The sequence below is a fragment of the Bos mutus genome, chromosome 1 (genome assembly GCF_027580195.1).
Source record: "Bos mutus isolate GX-2022 chromosome 1, NWIPB_WYAK_1.1, whole genome shotgun sequence".
Lineage (NCBI taxonomy): Eukaryota > Metazoa > Chordata > Mammalia > Artiodactyla > Bovidae > Bos > Bos mutus.
The window spans coordinates 111,433,785-111,456,844 of NC_091617.1; the positions used below are offsets into that span (position 1 = coordinate 111,433,785).

General features: G+C 39.6%; 1 protein-coding gene across 4 annotated transcripts in view; it reads right to left on the minus strand.

Moving 5' to 3' along the window:
- The window catches only part of MME (membrane metalloendopeptidase), a 116,112-nt gene that overhangs the window by 87,257 nt on the left and 5,795 nt on the right, over positions 1 to 23,060 (minus strand). For all 4 annotated transcript variants that reach the window (XM_070374443.1, XM_005896718.3, XM_070374433.1 and 1 more), the window contains exon 3: positions 22,543 to 22,578. In XM_070374443.1, the coding sequence (XP_070230544.1) occupies positions 22,543 to 22,578 (36 nt within the window). The remainder of the gene's footprint in view (positions 1 to 22,542; positions 22,579 to 23,060) is intronic.

Here is a 23,060-nt window from a genome sequence, read left to right on the forward strand (position 1 = left end):
TCAACTGATCAATACATAACCTCATTTTATGTGTTCCTGTTTAATTTCTGATTTAATATATACATCATTGATTCATTAACATTGAAGTCAACAGCACTACAACTCATACCTGAATGAAGCTTATGTATCACATGTCTTTTCTCTGTAAGGCACATCACAGCCTTCTTGCACTTAGGAACACTAGATAGCACTTCAGCACTAGTCCTGGGGACCATTTTAAACAATAAAATAATTAACAAATAGTATAAAAAATGTGAAACGTGTGGCGGTAAAAAGACCAAGAGAAGGACCCTCGTTTACAATCTCATTGGACATCAGAAGGGTACACATATGCGGGTGACGGAAATGTTTCATCAATCTATAAATGATCTCAAAAGTGTGAAGACTGATTTGGAGGTTACAAATAAATTTTAACCCATAGGCAAATTAGCAAATAGAAAATTTGTAAATGACTAGGGTCAACTACAGTTTTGTCCATTTTTTTCTTTCAGGCTTTTAAAAAATATCCAGGAAAATGTGCAAAACAAGCAACAATATTAAGTGGAAATGGACTCAAATCATTTCTTTCTCAGTTACTATTGCATTATTAAAAACTCCTGGCCCTATATGTTTTAGTGTTGAACATTTTAAATAGACTAGCCATCTTTTTATTTACAACATATATGAAACATTCCTAGCTTGGTGGCAAATTCTCTTGACTATTCTTTCCATGCTTAAATCAGGTTTAAGAAAGCTGTTATGAGCAAAACTGTTTTCAGCTTATTCTCTCTCAATCGGCTTATGCCCTTGGTTTTTTGCTCCCAACCACACGACATTTTCATTTTGATACCTTAAAAATTATTATAGTCATCAGCCTGGTCTATGACCATTTTGGAAGTGTCCAGAAGACATCAGAGAAATGCTGGGCATCAAGGAGCAAACACTCCTGTGAAGACCAGAGGACATTCATTTCTGACTCAACCTCCTATCCTGTCTCCTTTATTAACACATACCAAGCTTGATACTCGGGTTTCCCTGGTGGCTCAGTAGTAAAGAACCCACCTGTCGATGCAGGAGACACAAGAGATGCGGGTTCAATCCCTGGGTTGCAAAGATCCCCTGGAGAAAGAAATGGCAACCCACTCCAGTATTCTTGCCTGGGAAATCCCATGGACAGAGGAGCCTGGCGGGCTACAGTCCAAAGGCTTGCAAAGAGTCGGACATGACTAAGCAACTAAACAGCAACAAACCACAAAGCTTGCTATTACTTACTAGGCAATTTTTAACAATTTAAAAATCTTCTTTGACAACATTCTGAAAGTACTGCTGACCTCATTCCCCTGCTGCCACCCTCCTCCCACCATCTCCCAACCAAAATCAAGGCGAAGTCAGAACGTTTTGAAAGAACACAAGGAAAATGCAATGTAATTACAATGGGTCACAAAGGACTCCATTCAGAAGGCAGCAATGTAGAAACTAGAATCCGGGGGACCATTCGTAAAGAGAAAATGACTGAAAATTAGCAAGAACACAGACTAATGCTAATAAAACCAAACAGTTTTCATTACAAATGTTCAGATTCTTGCAAAATCCAATCCTCCCTTTTAAATGAAATCCCTGTTTCAAATGGCTTTTCTGATACCTTGGTTAAAGAAAGGTTAGGGGAAGCAGGTGAAGGAATACCTGATGCTAGGTGTAATCAAGATGTAATAAGAACTGCTAGTTAATCACTTAGTTCAACACTCCCTGTCAACCACTGGGTAAGTTCAAGCTAAGCCAAAGTCAAGTCTTGCACTAGTCCAACTGGTCAGTGCCAAAAGCCACCTCTATACCACTGTTCAGAAACTGTGGATTTACACAAGTAGATTCGAAGAAAGTTTCAAGATAGTGAATTTTCTCTGTAGAGTTGAAACTCCCAGGAAAGGAGATTTACTTTTTGTGTTTTTGCTTGAAGAGTAATTAGTTTAAAATTATATTTCATATACGACATGCATGTGTGCTCAGTCATGTCTGACTCTTTGTGACCCCATCTGGCACTGTAGCCTGCCAGCCTCCTCTGTCCAGGCAAGAATACTGGGGTGGGTTGCCATTTCCTCCTTCAGGGGATCTTCCCAAACCAGGGACTGAATTCTGCGTATGGCACATCTCCTGCATTGGCAGGCAGATTCGTTACCACTGTACCATTTACCTTGAATGCATAGGCACAAACATACACTACAACCACGCCTCCACAGGCTCCATACCCACATACACACAGACACAAGCTATACATAGTTAACCTGGAATACATTTGCTATCAGATTTACAGATAAACTCACTGTCAAATTTATAGGTAAAATATGAACTATAGGATTTTAATTAAGGTTCAGCCAAAGATGCGCATGTCATAATAACAATAAAAAGTCAATGTTTGACATGTGTTAGGCACCAGGCACTTACTTAATGCATTTGCTTCAAACTTTAAGTCTGAAGTACGGCAACAATATTTTTGTCCCCACTTTGTATGCTTAGTCACTCAGTCATGTCCGACTCTGCGACCCCATGGTCTGTAGCCCGCCAAGTTCCTCCATCCGTGGGGATTCTCCAGGCAAAAATACTGGAGAGGGTTGCCATGCCTTCCTCCAGGGGATCTTCCCAATCCAGGGATCGAACTCAGGTCTCCTGCATTGCAGGCAGATTCTTTACCGTCTGAGCCAACAGGGAAGCCCACTTTAGAGCCATAGTAATTGAGTCCCCACTTTAGAGCTAAAGAAATTGAGGATAAGGAATCTGTATGTGAAGTCACACTGTTGGTAAATAGCAATGCTGAAGGTTTTAATTATTTTTCTTTCTTACAACATCTTCCCATTGCTCTATAAATAGGACATATTATGTTTATTTTAAGGAAACCTAGGCATTGAGTGATTACATGCTTGAAGTTATCAATACGACTTTAGAGAGAGCCTAGGTCTAACTTTAAGCTGATGTCTTTCTACGGAATCATCCTTCCGTAACTCCAAATAACACTAAAAAACATTTTGAAAGCTCCAAGAATCTAAATTAAATTATATAGCAGTCACTGTTTTTTTGATGCCCAATTAAGATTTTAATTGCTTCATAACATGAGTACAGCTACATAAAGTTTTTCACCTCGTTTGACCCTAGACTTTAAAACTTGTATAGATAATTACAGAAATCTCAAGTCTAATGGACCTACAGTAATAATCCTTAGTTGGCGTTTCCAAATTAGTGAAATTCTTCAGCCTTATCTTACAGCCCATTTAAATGAATGGCTCATAGCCAAGAGAGGATAGTCAATAATTTTCCAGTAGGGATTCCTTCAAAATTCACAACCCAAAACATCCTGTTAACAAATGGAAGCCCTGAAACTGTGTTACAATTAAGTTAAAGTGCCCTAAGTCTAAAAATAAATTTTCTTTTTCAAGTCAATTTGCATTTTAAATCCTAAAAGATTCTCTGCTGGCAAAAAGCTATTAAAGATTATACTGCAATTTAAATACAATATATCACTTAAAATAAGTTATCAAGGCTGCATGTTGATTATAATATTAATGAATAATAATGTTCCTCATTTAAGGAAAGATACAGAAGGTTATGAAAAGGCTACATTGTTCCCTTAGTAACTTTATTAGGTAGATCTCAAACTCTGGACACTGGTAGGTATCTCTAAGGAGAAAGCAATGAGATTACATAGCCATGTTTCTCCCATTTAAAAATTTTGCTATTTTGGATCATGCTGTGGAACAAAAGTGATCAGTCCAACTTCAATGATATATAATTACTGGGAGTAATTCAAAACATTCTGCCTTTGCATCAATTTTGGATAGGGAGTGGTGCAAGATCACAATAGAAGGATAAACTGGGTCACTGGTGCTTTAGAATGCTGCCTAAAGTGAAGTCAAAATTATAAAAACAAAACAAAACTCTAGTGGGCACTATGACATTGAGTACATATTAACAAATTAGAAATTTAGTGGATACAAGGTAGCGTAAGGCTCCATATATTTATCTTTTTAAAACCTATCTCTCTTCTATTACAGAAGACGCAGAAGATTATGTTAAATCATTTGCCTTCTCCAAAAAAGATTTTTTTTCTTTGTGGACCATGAAAAGACTCTGAAACTTTTCGACAACTATTTTGAGTACCCCTACATGTCTGACACTATTGGGATCTGAATATATGTCATGGTGAATAAACAGGTATAATCCCTTCCCTCACAGAAATTGCAGGGTTTCCTCTGACACAAGACTATTTCTTTCATGATGCACATGAATTCCTATAAAGTAACTGTATCTAGAAAGGAAGGGTTGTTATGCTCCACTCTCAGTGTGCTTCTATAAATGAGCTTCTTATGGGTGATTGTGTGGACTAACCAGGAGTCTGAATGAGCATACTATGAGTGAAACATATTCCTAGGATAGAGGAATCTTTAAGGATGATGGTCAAAAACCAGCCACACTTAGCCAAACAGAGACATTCAAGAGAAGGTGAGCACGGGGTCTCATTAAAGGAGAGCAGAGATGAGTTACTGAGAAGGGAGAAGCTCTGAGAGAGCTGGTGTTGGAAAAAGAAAGGCCAGACTAGTGGAGATTTTGGTCATATGAAGTTGGAAATGCTTATGTAAGTAGAACATTAGTTACAAAATCTCCCTGAAAGAAGAAAATAGTGGGAAGAGAAATACATACAGAAACTGTCTTCTTGTTGACCCAGTTCTACCTTAGAAGGGTAGAATTAACAAGGAAAATTAAACCACCAAGAAGAGAATAATTGACTTTACTGCTAGCAAAAGAGATAGATCAAACAGAAAAGGGCTAAACTCCGGAAATCTGATGGGGAGATACAAAACTAAGAAATCTGATTTACATATGTGGAGCAGTCAGAATGAGACCACTTCTTTGCTACTGCATTTATGTATAAGGTGCCCTGAAAACACCTTGCCTAGACAACAGTGGCTTTGTAACCAAGATAAGGAACCTGACAGAATAAATATAAACAAATATAAAATGTAAATAAAATATATAAATATAAAACATAAAATCGTCATATATGCAATCAGTATTTATTGGTGACTTACAATTTGCGATGCACCTTGTTAGCTGCTAGAAACAGACTGATGAGTAAGATAGAAATAGTTATTATAGTGGGGCAAATCTAGACATTGGAGAACTAACTACAAGTGTGATGGGAGTTATGGGTAAACATATAGGATGTGTTGGGAGCAAAGGAGTTAGCTAGGCAAAGGTGAAAGAGGGAAGACATTTCGTTCATTCACTCAACAGATAGTGGAGTCAGGAACAGAGCTGCGGTCCAGGCAGAGAAGGTGAGTGACAGGCTTCACAAAAGAGGCAACTGAAAGAGGACTGGAGAGTAGAGCGGCTCTCTGTGAGTATGGAAAGGTAGGCCATCCTCAGAAGGAAGGATACAGCATGGATAAAGAATGAAGGGCTAGATCCCCAGGGCTTCAACATCCCCAGGGCAGAGCATCCCTGAGGAGGATCCCTGCCTCTTCAATTGGTGGAAAGAGATCTGTGGGAGCCAACAAGCAGGGCTTGGCCTTTGTCACCCTGTCCAGTTTAGGGAAGGGAGTTGATCACAGGAAAGGATTTCCTCTTGCTGAGCTTGCAGGAAACAGCCAGCCTTGTCCTAGAAGTCCTCATCATGTGCATCTAATAGAAATGGGCCTTTTGATCCTCAATCTATCTGGATGGCTGGTCAGAAAGTTATAAACCAACTTTCAGCACATGCCCTTGCCCAGTCAACTTAGGCTTTCAGGAGCCCTTGCTTGGACAAAGCCTCCCCATGAATCCAGACAGAGTTCTCATGGATTACAGATATTAAGCTGCTGGTTGACCTCTTCTGTAAGATTTGTACACAAAGGCATCATTTGTATGACTGTATGGGCTAGGTTAGAGATGGAGCTTCAGACTATCAATCATGCAATAACTTAAAAGTATGAGATGTGCAGTTTCTAAGAATTAACTCAAGGTGTATTTCCAGGTAACCCACAGACTATAAAAGCAATGATAATTACAAGTATACCCTTTACCCACAGCAATGATTCTAATTCCAATACCTTAAACAATGACTATTCCATAAGAGATACTCCCAAAGAACCCTTCCTTCTTGTCTTCTGTTAGTGAATTATCACCACCTGTTATTTTAAAGCTGTACTTTAACTGTATCAAAATCTTAAGATATTTTGATACTGGCTTCTTTTTTCCTGTTACTACAGTTAAATATGGCTTTTATTGTTCATTTAAAGTCAGATAGATCAGATCAGATCAGTCGCTCAGTCGTGTCCGACTCTTTGCGACCCCACAAATCGCAGCACGCCAGGCTTCCCTGTCCATCACCAACTCCCGGAGTTCACTCAGACTCACGTCCATCGAGTCAGTGATGCCATCCAGCCATCTCATCCTCTGTCGTCCCCTCCTCCTCCTGCCCCCAATCCCTCCCAGCATCAGAGTCTTTTCCAATGAGTCAACTCTTCGCTTGAGGTGGCCAAAGGACTGGAGTTTCAGCTTTAGCATCATTCCTTCCAAAGAAATCCCAGGGCTGATCTCCTTCAGAATGGACTGGTTGGATCTCCTTGCAGTCCAAGGGACTCTCAAGAGTCTTCTCCAACACCACAGTTCAAAAGCATCAATTCTTCGGTGCTCAGCCTTCTTCACAGTCCAACTCTCACATCCATACATGACCACAGGAAAAACCATAGCCTTGACTAGACGAACCTTTGTTGGCAAAGTAATGTCTCTGCTTTTGAATATGCTATCTAGGTTGGTCATAACTTTCCTTCCAAGGAGTAAGCATCTTTTAATTTCATGGCTGCAGTCACCATCTGTAGTGATTTTGGAGTCCAGAAAAATAAAGTCTGACACTGTTTCCCCATCTATTTCCCATGAAGTGATGGGACCGGATGCCATGATCTTCATTTTCTGAATGTTGAGCTTTAAGCCAGTAGGCAGTATCTAAAAAATTTTGAACTTTTGACACATAGATTTTCTTGTATTGAAATAAAATAAGACAAAAAATTGATTCCTCCCTCTCTAAATTTTTTAATTTAACAGGCATGATTGGCTGATAGTTGAGAGAAAAGCCAGATCCTTGGCTTTCTGTATCAGCATACAACATCACCGAGCTGTTTCTTCGTCAGCAAATGAAGAAACATTTTCCTTCCATATAAAATGTTGTCATGTACATAAAGTGGGCTCAGGTAGAAGTAATCTGAGCCAGTCCTGGGAGACTGAATCCCAATTTAGATAGACTATGAGGGATCAGCAACAGAGGAAGTTCCTGCCTAATAGCAAGAAGCTACCCAGGGACAAGGAGCAGTAGGCAGCTGTGATGAGGGCACTGTAACCAGCAGACTGTGTGCAAAAGGCAATAAGGTAGGTGCCAGTCCCAGAAGACAGGGAAGAAAAAGCAGAAACTCAATTTCCAAAACTGGGGGATGAGCCAGAAGTGAGGTCCCAAGGGACAAGGTAGGAACCCAGTCACTAGAGTTAGGTCAGAGGTAGTTCACCAGGCGCGAGACTGACCAGACTCGGGAGCCAGAGCCAATGACCTTGGCTTAGTAAGTGCCTGGGGCTGGAATGGAGCTGATCCTGCAACAAGGGCCTGCATGGAACTCAGCCAGTTTGTCAGCTTTGCAAATCTTTCCACTTCTTTACTTTAAGTTTATTACCATAGTTGTCGAAATATGTCAAGTTTCACAGCATCTGTAGCTGCTACCTTACATTCTCTTTTAGAGATTCATATTTGCATGGATTTGAGTTTAAGGAGACTTTCAAGGTTTCACTTGTACCATTTTTTCCCAACACATTGTCACTTCCTTACTACAGAATATTATACGCAGGGCTTAGAGAAACATTCTGTTCAGTTAATGACTTTTTAAATATTGTTTTTTTCTTTGATTCACTTATATATAATTAAATTATTTCTCTGAACATATATAATTTTAATACTTTGCTTTTTGGTTTCTAAGTTAGTGAAATCATTAATTACTATATATATGTGTTTTGGGGTAATGAATTCATTCTGGCTTCAGATTGGCAAGAGATATCAGAAACATCTTAATTTCACTCAATTAATTTAATTAAAGCAGAAAATTAAGCCTCTAGATTTAACAAACTTTCTTTTCTGGTAGTATTTTAAAATAACTACTAGATCCTCAACAACGTTTTATTATAAGTCTTTAATGATTTGCGAGTTCTTTAAATAAGAAATTCTCATGGCATCTGATCCCATCACTTCATGGCAAATAGATGGGTAAACAGTGGAAACAGTGGCTGACTTTGTTTTTCTGGGCTCTAAAATCACTGCAGATGGTGACTGCAGCAATGAAATTAAAAGACGTTACTCCTTGGAAGGAAAGTTATGACCAACCTAGATAGCATATTCAAAAGCAGAGACATTACTTTGCCAACAAAGGTTCGTCTAGTCAAGACTATGGTTTTTCCAGTGGTCATGTATGGATGTGAGAGTTGGACTATAAAGAAAGCTGAGAGCCAAAGAATTGATGCTTTTGAACTGTGGTGTTTGAGAAGACTCTTGAGAATCCATTGGACTGCAAGGAGATCCAACCAGTCCATCCTAAAGGAGATCAGTCCTGGGTGTTCACTGGAAGGACTGATGTTGAAGCTGAAACTCCAATACTTTGGCCACCTGATGCGAAGAGCTGACTCATTTGAAAAGACCCTGATGCTGGGAAAGATTGAGGGTAGGAGGAGAAGGGGGCGACAGAGGGATGAGATGAGTCAATGGCATCACTGACTCGATGGACATGGATTTGGGTGGACTCCAGGAGTTGGTGATGGACAGGGAGGCCTGACGTGCTGCAGTTCATGGGGTTGCAAAGAGTCGGACACGACTGAGCAACTGAACCAAAGTTCAATAAAATCTTAATTAACAAAGGAAACTACTTAAAGGTATGGCCTAAGCCATCTTCACCACTTTATGGTTGGCTTCTTTATTCTTGCTTTAAACATCAAGCCCAGAGAAACAGAGGTACTGCTGGCTATTGGTTACCTGCTAATCGATTTCAATTTGATTTCCTAATCCACCTAGTCCGTGCTATGGACCAAATCCCTTTTTATTAGTTTCAGGTTAAGGTACTACTTTGAAAAGTTTTTTTAAAAGACGTGTTGTGTCTAAAATGTGACAATTTTGTTTGGGCTTTTTTTTCCTTTTGATTTTGAAGGAAGATTATGCCTCTGAAAAATATTTAAACAAACATTTTGCTTTAAGAACTCACTGGTTCACTTTGAGTTTTCATCTGGGCTGATAAAAAAAAAAAAAAACGAATTCATGACTAATTCTAATTCCATCAAATGGAGTTCCCACACAACATGCTGGACGGGTGGCCCTCCAGCATCTCCTCTTACCCACTGCTGCGGACCCACTGGGGTGATACAATAACTGGTGACACATAGAAGTCGAAAACCCTAACGAGAGTGGGTTAATTTCCAAAGTACAAATGATACATTTTATTTCATCTCTGAAAACAAAAACAAAAATGTCCACATCTAATGAGAAACTGAACAACTGTTCCCAAACTTTACCTGGAAATGATATGTAAATAATTTCTTCACAGTAAGGCAGGGTATAGAGAAGGGTTTGGAAAGATACCTTTCATGAAATATTTTCCCATACTTATTTTAATAAAACATTATAATCATTGCTACTATGTCTGGCAGTGCTAACTTCTAGATCAGGTGGCCCATACTATGATTCTAGAATCTGATTCCTATCAGCAAACATTTACCTCCATTCAGAAGGGTATCTCCTGCAAGTCTGCCTTTAGAGAGTGAAAGAAAGCATTTTGGGTTGTGTGAGGAAGCATGATCAGAAGAGCATTTCTAGAATTATCTTGGACAAGAAGGCATGATTTATTAATCCCTAAGCTTACTCACAAGTGGTAAAGAATCTGCACACGATGCAAGAGACCCGGAAGATCCTCTGGAGGAGTAAAAGGCAACCCATTCCAGTATTCTTGCCTGAAGAAATCCATGGACAGAGGAGCCTGGTGGGCTACAGTCCATGGGGTCACAAAGAATTGGACATGACTGAATGACTAACACACACACAGCCTACTCACAGGACACTCCCCCAGCTCTCTGATTTAAGGGAGGCCCTTTTCCTTGAAGCTCTCTCTCCGTCAGCACTCCACACACTGAAAAACAAAACCAGCCTCCTACCGTCACTCTACAAAGCTTCAGATCATTCCTCTCTACTGGGTTTATTTAGGCTTCTGCCAGCTGACCACCCCCACTTCATCTGCTTTATCTCTGTTGTCTACTAAATTCCTAGACATTCATCTGTATTAAAGACTCGACATCTCGCTCAGTCTTCCCTGCCACAAATGTTCTACCATGTTCCCAGATAACATGAGGGACTACGTGGACAATTGCTGCTACTATCTAACTTAAGAATTTCTTAACCTTACAAAGTCTCAGGACCTTCACCTCCATTCCGCATTCATATCTGCGTTTTCAGGGTGATGTTCTGTTGTTATCATATGGAATAGTTACCTTTGACATCTTTTACTTGCGTCATCTACACATCAGCCTTCCCATCCTCAGAAGCTTTTTCACTTCTTTAGTCCCTCTGCACCGGCTCTTTTACTTTGCTGAGAATTCTTACTTCAGGTCTACTCTGCTCTTTCTTGGCTTTTCCTTTACCTTCTATTAGGCTACATCCTATGGTGCCATCATTTAAACTGTCATCTCACCAGAGAATTTATTCCCTTCCCCTTGCAAATGAGCCCACCCTGAATGCTCCCTGCCACCTACCTTTTCCCTTCCAACTTTAGGTTAAGATAGTTCAGAATATTTGTATAGAATTATCAATTGACTTCTTTATTATCAGTCTCCCTTTTTACTGCATGCTCATTTTGAGCAGGGACTTTGTGTTGTTTACTTCTACATCTGCAGCAACTGGAACAATGTTCAGTAAATATCTGTGGAAGACATTATCTGTGATGCTGGGAAAACCCTGTAACTGCTTAGTTTAATGCCATTTCAAATAAGAAAACTTCAACAGGGCCATTAATTCTGTGCAAAGCCTTTCTACACGGGCCTGGTTAGTCTTTCCTTTCAACTCCACACACTGGCCCTTTCCAGCCTTCAAAACCCGTAATTTCTCTTACAAAGAGAAAACTGAAGTAACTGGGTGATGTGTCACACAGGTTCCCATCCTTGCCAGCCTCTAACCATACTAGCACTCACACTATCATTACCACTTTCCGCCTGGTAAGAGAGGAAGAGGGGTTCCTCCCCTGTTTAATAGTAGCCCTGCTGTCTTTTCTCTGAATGTATCCTCTCTTATGTCCCCAGGAACAAGATCCATCATTTTTCCCATCTTCCAATGGAATCTTCAATCTCTTCCTTCATTAAAAAACATTTTTTTTTTAATGTGGACCATTCTTTAAAGTCTTTATTGAATTTGTTACATTTTGCTTCTGCTTTATATTTTGGCTTTTTGGCCATGAGGCATGAAGGATCTTAGCTCTCAGATCAGGGATCAAACCCACACCCCCTGCATTGGAAGGCAAAGTCTTAACCACTGGACCACCAGGGAAATCCCAACCTCTTCATAGTTTCATTTCTATCTTATCAACTTCTCAGCTGCATTTAACTCCAATGATCAGACTCTAGCTTTTAACATACTCTCTAATTTCTTCCCGTGTCCCCTGGCTGAGTGACTGGCAACACTTATCACCCAGTTTCCCAAGCCAGAAACGTCAGTTACATTTTACTCACTTCTTTTTCACAACCTCACATATTTACTTTATGCCTATATTTACTCCTAAAGAGCTCTCAAGTCCATCTATTCTCTCCACTCTGTTACCATCAAATCCAGGCAACCATTAGGGTTATGGTTAAGGGGTAGTAGACTAATTCCCTGCCCACAGCCCTTCTTTAGTTACAGTCAATGAACCTTCTCAACAATTCTGATCTTCACTGAAAACTTCATTCCATAACTTTTCACTGGTATTGGTAGAAGGTTCAAACACTTTACCATGGAATTTACCATGGACTACAAAATCCTGTGCCAATGCTGACATACCCTTATCACCCCTACTCTCACATCCACACACACGTCACCTATGACTTAGCCTTATAGTCATTATTCTAGTTCTTTGATCTTGCTAAGCTCTCCCTCATACCCAGGACACAGAAATAGTATTCCCTTGTATGGGTAAAGCTCTGTCTCCGCTTCACCAGGTTGGCGTGAGCTAGCAGGCAAGCCTGACAATGCCATACCTCTGCTTAAATCCTTTAGATGCTCCCTAGAACATACTTATGCATTTTCTATAGACTTGAAGAGGAATTACAACCCAGTGCATTCCACATTACACTCCAGTCATCATGAACTCTTTGCAGACCCTACACTTACCCAGGTTTCCCAGGCGTATTGCATCCAGCCTGTGCACATGCTGCCCTCTGCTCCACTGGCCTGCCAACCCCTGCCTGGCCTTCTGAACCAGCAGGCAATGTTTCCTCTTGCAAATGCTTTCCTGGCCCTGTTACAATCACTCTAGCTGCCAAGCTATGTAAGGATTGATTTGGTTTTAGGTGCTCTGTTCTCAGAGCGCCTGAGGCACACTGCTTCTCTCTGCCCTAGCACTTACCCAAACCACATGGTAACTTTGTTTATTGGTCTGTCATGCTGAACAGACTGTCACTTTCCTGAGGGCAGGGTATATCTAAGTTCAAACTCCCAGTGTCTAGAAAAGTGCTTAATATTTAGAAAGTGTTCAATTAATGTTTTGGGGAACTATAAATGAATGAAGAGAGGAATAGATGAGGAAAGATGTTGTTCTGAAGTCTCTATGGAAATATCTGTGCCTATATTATACTAGGAAATTCAAAGGAACAATCAGGTTCAGCTTCTCCATTATAATTAGTTAAAAAAAAAAAAAAAAAAACAGGCCCAGTGTCCCTCAGCTCTGACTTAGTTTTCACTGAGTAGCACTGTCCAAAATTGCACCTTTTAAAGCAATCAGTTGGTTACATATAACTTCTTGTAAAAATGCAAATGCCTAGGGAATTTCTATATACCTTAATGTCACTTTATTTACTTAAATTCCTTTTCTGCCAACACTCAGCAGAAACCACTCTGCTGAAGGACTGGGAACTTTGTGTGTCAGGGAAAAGAGAGAGGCTGGCATGGGTATATTTTAAAAGTTTCCCCAATTATCGTAATAAGCAGCCATAGTTGAGAATCACTATTGCTCAGTGCTTCTCAATCCTTACTGTGCAGTGTCCTCTCCTGGCAATTTGACTAAAAATGCAGTTGCAGATTCAACAGGTCTGAGTTGGGATCTGAGAATTTGCATTTTTGCAAGTTCCCAGCTAATGCTGATGCTGCTAGTATGTGGACCACACTGTGAATAACAAGAATCTAGTTATTCTCCTCTTACTGTAGCCCTCTGGCTTCTTTACTTTTAGAGTTTAATCCCTGGGGAGGGAAGGGATAACAGTGAGTGTCTGCAAGGGTGAGCACAGAAGAGCTATGTGTTCAAATCAAAGTGTGCCTGACTGATTTCACACACACCCAAAAATGTGGTTTGCTTTACAGGAAACATGGATGCAAGTGCCCATTACTAATTTTGCTCGTTTTACCTGATTTGCAGGCTGAACTGTCACTCCTTGTGCTAAGACAGAGCACAGTAGTCAAGGAAAATGTTAATAAGAGATGACACATTTTTACCTGAGTATCTAAAATATACTACTTTCTCTCTCTCTCCCCCTCCAGCCCCTACCCTCTCTCTTTTTTAGATACACCTTCCACTTAAAAAAAATACATTGACTGCCTTTTGATTCTCAATAAATAGATTTTTACCCTTCAAAACTCAGCCTTAAATAGTGCATCTGCAACTTTCATGAAAGAACATATTAAATGGAATACATCTGTGCATTATACCTGTGGTGTATCTCCTTGAAGAATGCATAAAATGAAATGGGCTGTCATTAGTCTTTGCTGTTTCCCTGTAAAATGAGACACTTTTAATTTCAATTTTGTAGATAAGGAAAATGGAATGCAGAGAGCTAAACTGACATAATTAAGATCACATACTAGCAACACAGGATGTGGCCCAGACTTACATCTCAGTTCTTTGGTGCTGCTGGCTTTGTGGAAAAAGAAGCCATAATCTTTCAAAAGATTTTGCCTTAATTATTCATAACACATCTCTTTGAAATAAAGTTTACCCTTTAACAGTCTTTCTCATGCACATATCTATTACTGGAAGTTCTCTATATTCTAGTCATCTAATTATTAACCTATGTGGTTCATAAAAGAATTCAAAGTGGCCTTACAGGGATATATAAAATAAAATCATATACATCAGCTGAGAAAGAAAAAGGAGGGCAGGGATAATGCTAATGAATCAACTGTATACAAAGAGGTCCTATCATTAGAGGTTAAAGACAAATCTCTTGACATATTAGTAGTCAGGATGAAAAGGGAAACAATTCACAGAACTCTCGGGAAAAACCAACACCTTTTCCCAGGAGCACGATTATCCCCAAGAACCACTCTGTGGTAGACCCTGTATCCTGCCTTTGATTAAGAGGTGGTTGATCTACCTGGCCTACCATACCACATATATCCCGGACTTCCTCTGAAAATGCAACTCGAACATATGCAAACAATGCTTCCCATGTCCAATTCTGAAATAATTTTAACTTCTTAGTTGACTTACTATTTCCATAGACTTTTCATCAATATAATGTTAATGTAATCAGATAATAGGTACTCACTCAAATTGAGAAGCTTAAATTATTTAGTGATTTGGTAGGCATAGAAAATGACACATAATTGCTTTGAATTGTGGATATGGGAATCAATGGACTCAACATTTACTAACGATTCCAAGTATAAGATCAAAACAGAAGATAACTACTTATAAATGGACACTGGAGAGATGGAAAAAAGGGATAACGGTGATTTTGCTGCTTTTAAATCATATACCATAAAATTCACCCAGTGACTTTTAATACATCTACATATTTGTACAATGATCACCACAATCCAACTCTAGAAACATTCCATCACCCCAGAATGTTTCCTTATGTCCATTTGTGGGAATCCTTGTTCCAATCTCAGCCTGTAGGCAATAGCTATTCCACTTTCTGCCCCTATAGTTTTGCCTTTTTAGTAAAATAAACCTTAAGATACCAAATGAACTTATCAGACATTGCCAATTTTTTTCCCTTTAGCCACTGAATCCAATTTATCTATGTTTTCCATACCTTGACCATGTACTAAAAAGAGACGGTGCATGACTGCTTAAAATCTACCTAGAACGTAAGAAAGATATGTTATATATGAGTGTACCTATCACATAATTGACTCCCTTTCTTGGAAAGGATCTGACTGACAAATGCTAATTTAGACTGGAGAATTTTTGAAGCTAGTATTTTTACACAATTGTCAGGAGAATGGTGTCAGGGAAGCCCAAAGCAAATTGCCACATGCCACATTTAAATTAACAAAGCTATGCTTCAGCAGTCTTCCCACTAAGATACCTGCTGTGTTCTTATTGCCTGAAGGATTTTTTTCAAGCTTAATTACATAATGAAATCGCCTCATCCACTCTGAAAGGCCATTACATGGCTGGCAGCTCTCATGAGTCAGTCTGCAGTCTTCAGTGTACTTATCTAGTTGGTCATTTTTCTTCTTGGAGGTCTCGGGTGTCAGCAGACAAGGAGGGACCACGACCCATATCAATGCAGATATTCCCTGCTGTTGTCAGGAAAAGGCCAGTTGCTAACAAGATGCTTCACTGAGGTTACTACCAGGATCTGGCCTTGCAGAAACGATCAGATATTTGGAAGGTTCATTTACTTCAAAGATTATAGCTTCAGCCACACAAAAGTGATTATATATCAGAATAGGAATACATTATCTCACCAAGCTGAATATATCTATCAAATGAATAGAATGCCTCCTTTCCTGTATTAATATTTAATACTTATCAAAAGTTTGCTTGGTAAGTAGAGAATTAAAGTAAAGAAAATGGATAGTTCTGAGAGGTTCATCCAGATCCTGGTGCTCCATAAATCTCTCAGGACTGCCACAATTGTGCAGTGTACAACCTGCACACCTGTACGGGTATTCCTGCTGTCTTGAGAACTGGACTGATCATGTATCTGAACTTGGTTTCTCTATCCCCTGGAGAGTTGAGGACCACACCACTAATGTTTGCTTCTATAAACGCCTCAATTCCAAGTTGAGTTTGATGTACTAAAGTCACTGATAAAGTTGCTTACTGTTCTCAGTAAAGTAGCTTGGTTCTTGGTCAAAGAGATATTCATTCTTCTCCTTCTCAGTTTGGATTTAATTATTTCAGGTCTCTGAGAGTCATTTATGTCCTTTAATTCCAAGTTCTAGCACGAGGGGAGGCAATTTGCTTTCAAATACTATATGTACAAGTATAGAGCATTAGAAGTTTGACAGATGCCTAATTTTCTTTAAGGCAACATGGAGAAGTGGTCATGAATACAGGCTCTAGAGCCAAGCTGCCTGGAGTGCAATGCTAGCTCAAGTTTGTTCATCTGTAAAAAGAATGTATGCTGCTGCTGCTGCTGCTAAGTCACTTCAGTCGTGTCCAACTCTGTGCGACCCCATAGACGGCAGCCCACTAGGCTCCCCCATCCCTGGGATTCTCCAGGCAAGAACACTGGAGTGGGTTGCCATTTCCTTCTCCAATGCATGAAAGTGAAAAGTGAAAGTGAAGTCGCTCAGTCGTGTCTGACTCTTTGCAACCCCACAGACTGCAGCCTACCAGGCTCCTCCATCCATGGGATTTTCCAGGCAAGAGTACTGGAGTGGGGTGCCATCACCTTCTCCTAAAAGAATGTATAACGGTACCTAATTCACAAGGTCACTGTAAGAATCAAATGTAAACTGCCTGCAACTGGGTCAGACACACAAACAGTCAATAAGTGTTAGCTATTATTATTCTATTTTATTATCTCCTATTTTTACTTTATTAGATTCGATTATTATTCTCCTGTATTATACCTCTCTGTTAATCTTTTTAACATTTCTTCCTTATTTTTATATGTTACACACAATTTAGTAATAAAAGACTAGTTTAGCAAGAGACACTGTGTATGCATGTTTAACTCTTCAAAGACAGGCCTCAAATAAAGAAACTATAGAAGGGTATATTACTAGTTCCCTATTGCTGCTACAACAAACTGTCACAAATGCAGTGACTCAACAGAAATGCATTATCTTACGGCTCTGGAGGTCAACAGGGATACATTCCTTCTGGATACGCTAGAAAGAACCATACCTTTCCCTTTTCAGCTTCTAGAGGCCACACACTTTCTCTGGCTTATGGCTGTATTACTCCAATCTTGGCTTCCTCTGCTTCAGTTCTCACATCTTCCTCTCTGATTCTGACCCTCCTGCTCCCTTCTCCTTATACTGGGTTGGCCAAAAGTTTCATTTGGGGTTTTCTATAAATGGTACCTGAGTGGACATTCTAGCCAACCCAATAAGAACTCCTGTGATCACATAAGACCATCCAGATAACTCAGGATAATCTCCCTGAGTTATCCTTAACTTAATAATCACATCTGCAAAGTATCCTTTGCCTTATAAGGTAACACATTCACAGGATCCAAGGATAGGAAGTGGACCTCTCTAGGGAAGCATTATTCTGCCTAGTACAAAGAGAAAGCATTAGATGATCTCCTGAGATTATTTAAGCCAGTGGTACTCAACTGGAGATGATTCTGCTGCCCCAAGGAGACTTCTAGCAATGTCTGGAGACATTTTTTGATTGTCACAATTGGGAAATGATGCTGCTAGTCACCTAGTGGTAGAAGCCAGGGATGCTATTAAACATCCTACTGTTCACAGGACAGTCCTCTCCACACAGTAAAGAATGATCCAGCCCAAAATGTCAACAGTGATGAAACTGGAAAACCTTGATTTAAAGTTCATGATTCTTTGACATCTCAGTAAGTTTTCAGTGCAATGGAAGCCAGTTTCAAGATATAGATTTACAGAGACATTTGAGAAATCACATTCAGGCTCTGTAACTCCATGTTTTTTACAACCTTGTATGGTAAATAATATTACTCAGACTTTAAGAGTAGGGTTTTGAACACTGACATAACTTGTTAAATAGTAATTGTTTCATTTTAGGTGTGGTGTAAGGCTCTGGCTTTTCCTGTGGTCATGTATGGATGTGAGAGTTGGACTGTGAAGAAAGCTGAGTGCCGAAGAATTGATGCTTTTGAACTGTGGTGTTGGAGAAGACTCTTGAGAATCCCTTGGACTGCAAGTAGATCCAACCAGTCCATTCTGAAGGAGATCAGCCCTGGGATTTCTTTGGAAGGAATGATGCTAACGCTGAAACTCCAGTACTTTGGCCACCTCATGTGAAGAGTTGACTCATTGGAAAAGACTCTGATGTTGGGAGGGATTGGGGGCAGGAGGAAAAGGGGACAACAGAGGATGAGATGGCTGGATGGCATCACCGACTCGATGGACATGAGTTTTCGTGAACTCTGGGAGTTTGTGATGGACAGGGAGGCCTGGCGTGCTGCGATTCATGGGGTCGCAAAGAGTTGGACACGACTGAGCGACTGAACTGAACTGAATCTTTGATAGTGATGCAGTTTTTACACAAGCAAGTTAAAGTGTGTATTATAAACATAATTTTTGTGTATATTATAAATACTGGGTTGGCTAAAAAGTTTTTCAGGTTTTTCTATAACAGCTTATGGAAACCCTGAACTAACTTTTGGCCAAACCAATATTTAATATTGGCCAAACCAATATTTAAATTTATAGAGGTTTAAAGAACAACCACTAAATTTCAAGATGACCCACAGCCTTCTGTAATATTTTATTTTTGCCTTAGTATGGCTTGACCTCCATCCCTTGACTTCATAGGATCAAAGAGAGAAGTATACTTGCCATGACTTTCCCTTCCACGGGGAGAAAGATTTAAGCTACAACCAACTTTTACTTAAAATAAACACCATGGGTATCAATACCTAAACGTTCCAATGCTCAACAATTTCTGTGCTCAGATTTGAATCTTCCCAACTGCAGATAGTGACTGCAGCCATGAAATTAAGACACTTACATCTTGGAAGGAAAGTTATGACCAACCTAGGTAGCATATTGAAAAGCAGAGACATTACTTTGCCAACAAAGGTCCGTTTAGGCGAAGGCACCCCACTCCAGTACTCTTGCCTGGAAAATCCCATGGATGGAGGAGCCTGGTGGGCTGCAGTCCATGGGGTCGCGAAGAGTCAGACACGACTGAGCAACTTCACTTTGACTTTTCATTTTCATGTATTGGAGAAGGAAATGGCAACCCACTCCAGTGTTCTTGCCTGGAGAATCCCAGGGACAGGGGAGCCTGGTGGGCTGCCATGTATGGGGTCGCATGGAGTTGGACACGACTGAAGCGACTTAGCAGCAGCAGCAGCAGCATGGTTTTTCCAGTGGTCATGTATGGATGTGAGAGTTGGACTGTAAAGAAAGCTGAGTGCTGAAGAATTGATGCTTTTGAACTGTGGTGTTGGAGAAGACTCTTGAGAGTCCCTTGGACTGCAAGGAGATCCAACCAGTCCATTCTAAAGGAGATCAGCCCTGGGTGTTCTTTGGAAGGAATGATGCTAAAGCTGAAACTCCAGTACTTTGGCCGCCTCATATGAAGTGTTGACTCACTGGAAAAGACCCTGATGCTGGGAGGATTGGGGGCAGGAAGAGAAGGGGAAGACAGAGGATGAGATGGCTGGATGGCATCACCGAGTCAATGGACGTGAGTTTGAGTGAACTCCGGGAGTTGGTGATGGACAGGGAGGTCTGGCATGCTGTGATTCATGGGGTTGCAAAGAATTGGACACCACTGATCGACTGAACTGAACTGATCTGAACTGAACCTTTTAAAGTAATCTATAGAATTGCTGGTGGGAGACTTTATATTTTTTTCAACATCCTTTTCTCCATCTTTCTTTTCTTTTCCATCCATTCCCCTCTTTCACTTTCTCACTTTTTTTTTCTTTCCAAAATTTCCCCCAGAGTTTTCTTAATCTACAGAAACTTCCAAAACTGACAGTTGTATTTTCTGACACAGAAAATATTTTCTAACCAGTAGAGGACTGTGTGTGTGTGTGTGTGTGTGTGTGTGTATGTGTAAGTAGAGCATGAAAACTCTATCCATAAGTGTAAGTTTCACCATTCTTCCCCCAGGGAGGAACAGTAACTAGGAATACAAACGTATTCTTAACAGCTTGTGAATCAACAAAGCAGAATGAAGAAAAACATACAGCTATTCAGCAATCTTGTTTATCACTGAAGTTATTCCTACTGTATACATTTCTCTGCCAAGATACAGTTCTGTGAGGTATTTTTTACATTTGGTATGATTTCTAAGCTACAATTAAAGGATCCAGTTTAAATACATTTTAATGAGTTAAGCCTGGCAGCCACTATCAAAAAGAGCCAGAGCCTTACCCCCAAACATTAAGTCACATGTAAGATTTCAGATTCCAAATGTCACATTGCTCATTGGGTGGGTATCACTGAAGAAACCTGCTCAGATCTCTAGGGTACAATCACCTAGATTGTAGGTGATCCTACAAATCCTAGGAATCAAAGGATCTAGTTTCTTCAAAAATAAAATCCAAGAAAAAAAAGTGAGAGGGAAAAAAAGAGTGCCTGAGAGAATCTACAGATTAAGAGACTTAATAGGTCTGTCAAGTGTATTGAAAAACAGAGATAATTAGAAGTCAACACGTAAGTGGGGTTTTTTCAAAACTGAACAGCATGAGCATATCATAGGGAACTGGTAGAGAGAAAGGAGGGATGGGACCCAGGGAGAGGGCAAACAGTAATTCAGACAAACAACTTGAGCATTACCAGCTTTAGCACAGAGACCCTGGACACCACCCAGCCAAGGGACCTGTGTAGCCATTCCCCTGAGGAATAAGGAAACTTTGGTTTCTGGGAAGGCCTTTGGATGGGAAAGTATGTGTTGTTATGCTGAGGAGCAAATGGCTGGTATCCTAATCAGGTTGCCCTTAAGCTACCCACATCATGTCCCAAAATGTCTATATGGCTAGTGCCCTTAAGATCCAGTGGTTGGGGAAGGGTAGGCAAAAAGAGCACATATACACTCAGGACATTAGACTACAACCTATAATCCCATAGTTTTCCTATCATTATTCTGCACAAATCAGTAAATAACAAAAAACCACATAAGACAGTCCAACAGAAAACGTTTAATTTGTGACAGGTTATTTCTTAGAAGAAATGTAGACACTAGAAAGGAAGTTTAGAACCTCTTGCTAAAGGGCATATATATTATGTCCATCTCCAAGGTGTTCACATATCTGCTACCACCTTTCTTCTCTTTGTCAAAATGTTCTTTTTTTCACCACACTCTAATTGATATGACGTCTAAAAGCATCATATACTTCTCTGTTCCCTTTGCTGATTTTTCTTCTCCTTCTACTCTAATTCTTGATGTCCTCTTAATTTCAACCTTATACTTCTCCTTTTAAGAACTCAGCGATTCCCAAGGCTTCAACCATCCCCTCTTGGCTGACAGACCCTAAATCCACTGCATCTTTACTGTCTTACTGTCGATCTTCACTTCGATATTACCCCTGACTTAGACCCAACACATCTAAATCCACATTAATCACACCGCCCCCGAAAACAAACTTACCTAACTTCGTTGTTTCTGTGTGAACTGCCACAGTCGCCCAAGTCCCTTGAGGTTTCATACTTGGTGTCATGTTCAAATTATTCATATCCTTCCTTTAGCAAGTCAGTGCTATTGAGCCATCCAATTGTTTCATTGCTTTTTCATCCCACCGTAGGTAGCCCTCCTCAGTTCACATCTGAGTTACAGAAGCAGCCCCTACCTGCCTACTCTCCCTAGCTTCTCACTCAGTCCACCTACCCTAGCATTCCCAGAATCACCTTCCAACTATTGCCTTATTGAGTGATCTGTTTAGGAAAATATCCTTTCCACTCCTACTACAAAATCAGGGCTAAACATGAATTTTCAATGCTCTCTGTAACTTTTATCTATCAAGTCTATACTTTCACTGCTTTTCTACATGATTTATTCCTGTCTTTTCTCCTAGTTTAGAATTTTCTCTTCTGTACTTCCACTTCCACATCCCAGCCCTGCTTTAAGACCCCTCCCAAATCTCAGTTTCTCTACCTTGCTTATGATCTGCATTGAGAAATTTAAAACTAAATGATACGACGTGTGCCATTTCAATGTGCTGATTTTCTTTCTCCAATTATAAGGCAAGCTTCATAAAGCTAGAGACACAGTTCTCCATCTCTACCCTACCATATACTCTGGGGTTCAAATGAGTGAATTCCTTTTTAGAATGAATAAATTAACTATCTACTACTTAAATGTATTTTTATTTTCTTTGACTATAAATTAGTGATTTATAATAAATAAAAATATACCCAAATATAGAGATATATTAGCATTTGATTTTTATATATTTATACAATAATTATAAAACTATTCAATTTAAAAACCATATTCTTACCTGATTTTATGCACTCTGATGACTTGCAAATACCATCTAGAAAAAGGAAGATATATGCATAAATACTTGCAATACATGTTTTCTATTTTCTCCCTACCTTTTCTTCTTTTATAAACTATCAATTAAATAATCAATTCCTTAGAGCAAGAATTAAACCCCAAGTATTATATACCACTGACAGAAGTTAGAAGAAAATAAAGAGGAATAAAATAAGCAAATCCTACATTTTTAAATGAAGAGAATGTATTTCTTATATCATCTCTGTCCCCTAAGCCCTTAGTACTATTAAATTGAAATATCAGTTGTTTTAGTCTGATAACCATACCATTTTTTTTCCCATTTGTGAAAAACTTTTAAGACTCAAATTAGACCTCTTAAATTCTCGTAAAGCTGTTTAGAATTTCAATGACACAACAAAAGTTGACCAAATGAAGTTGGTTTTAAAATTGTGAACATTGTCATCATGTAAAATTATACATTAGAATCTTCATAAAATAAGTATGAGTGCACTAACTATA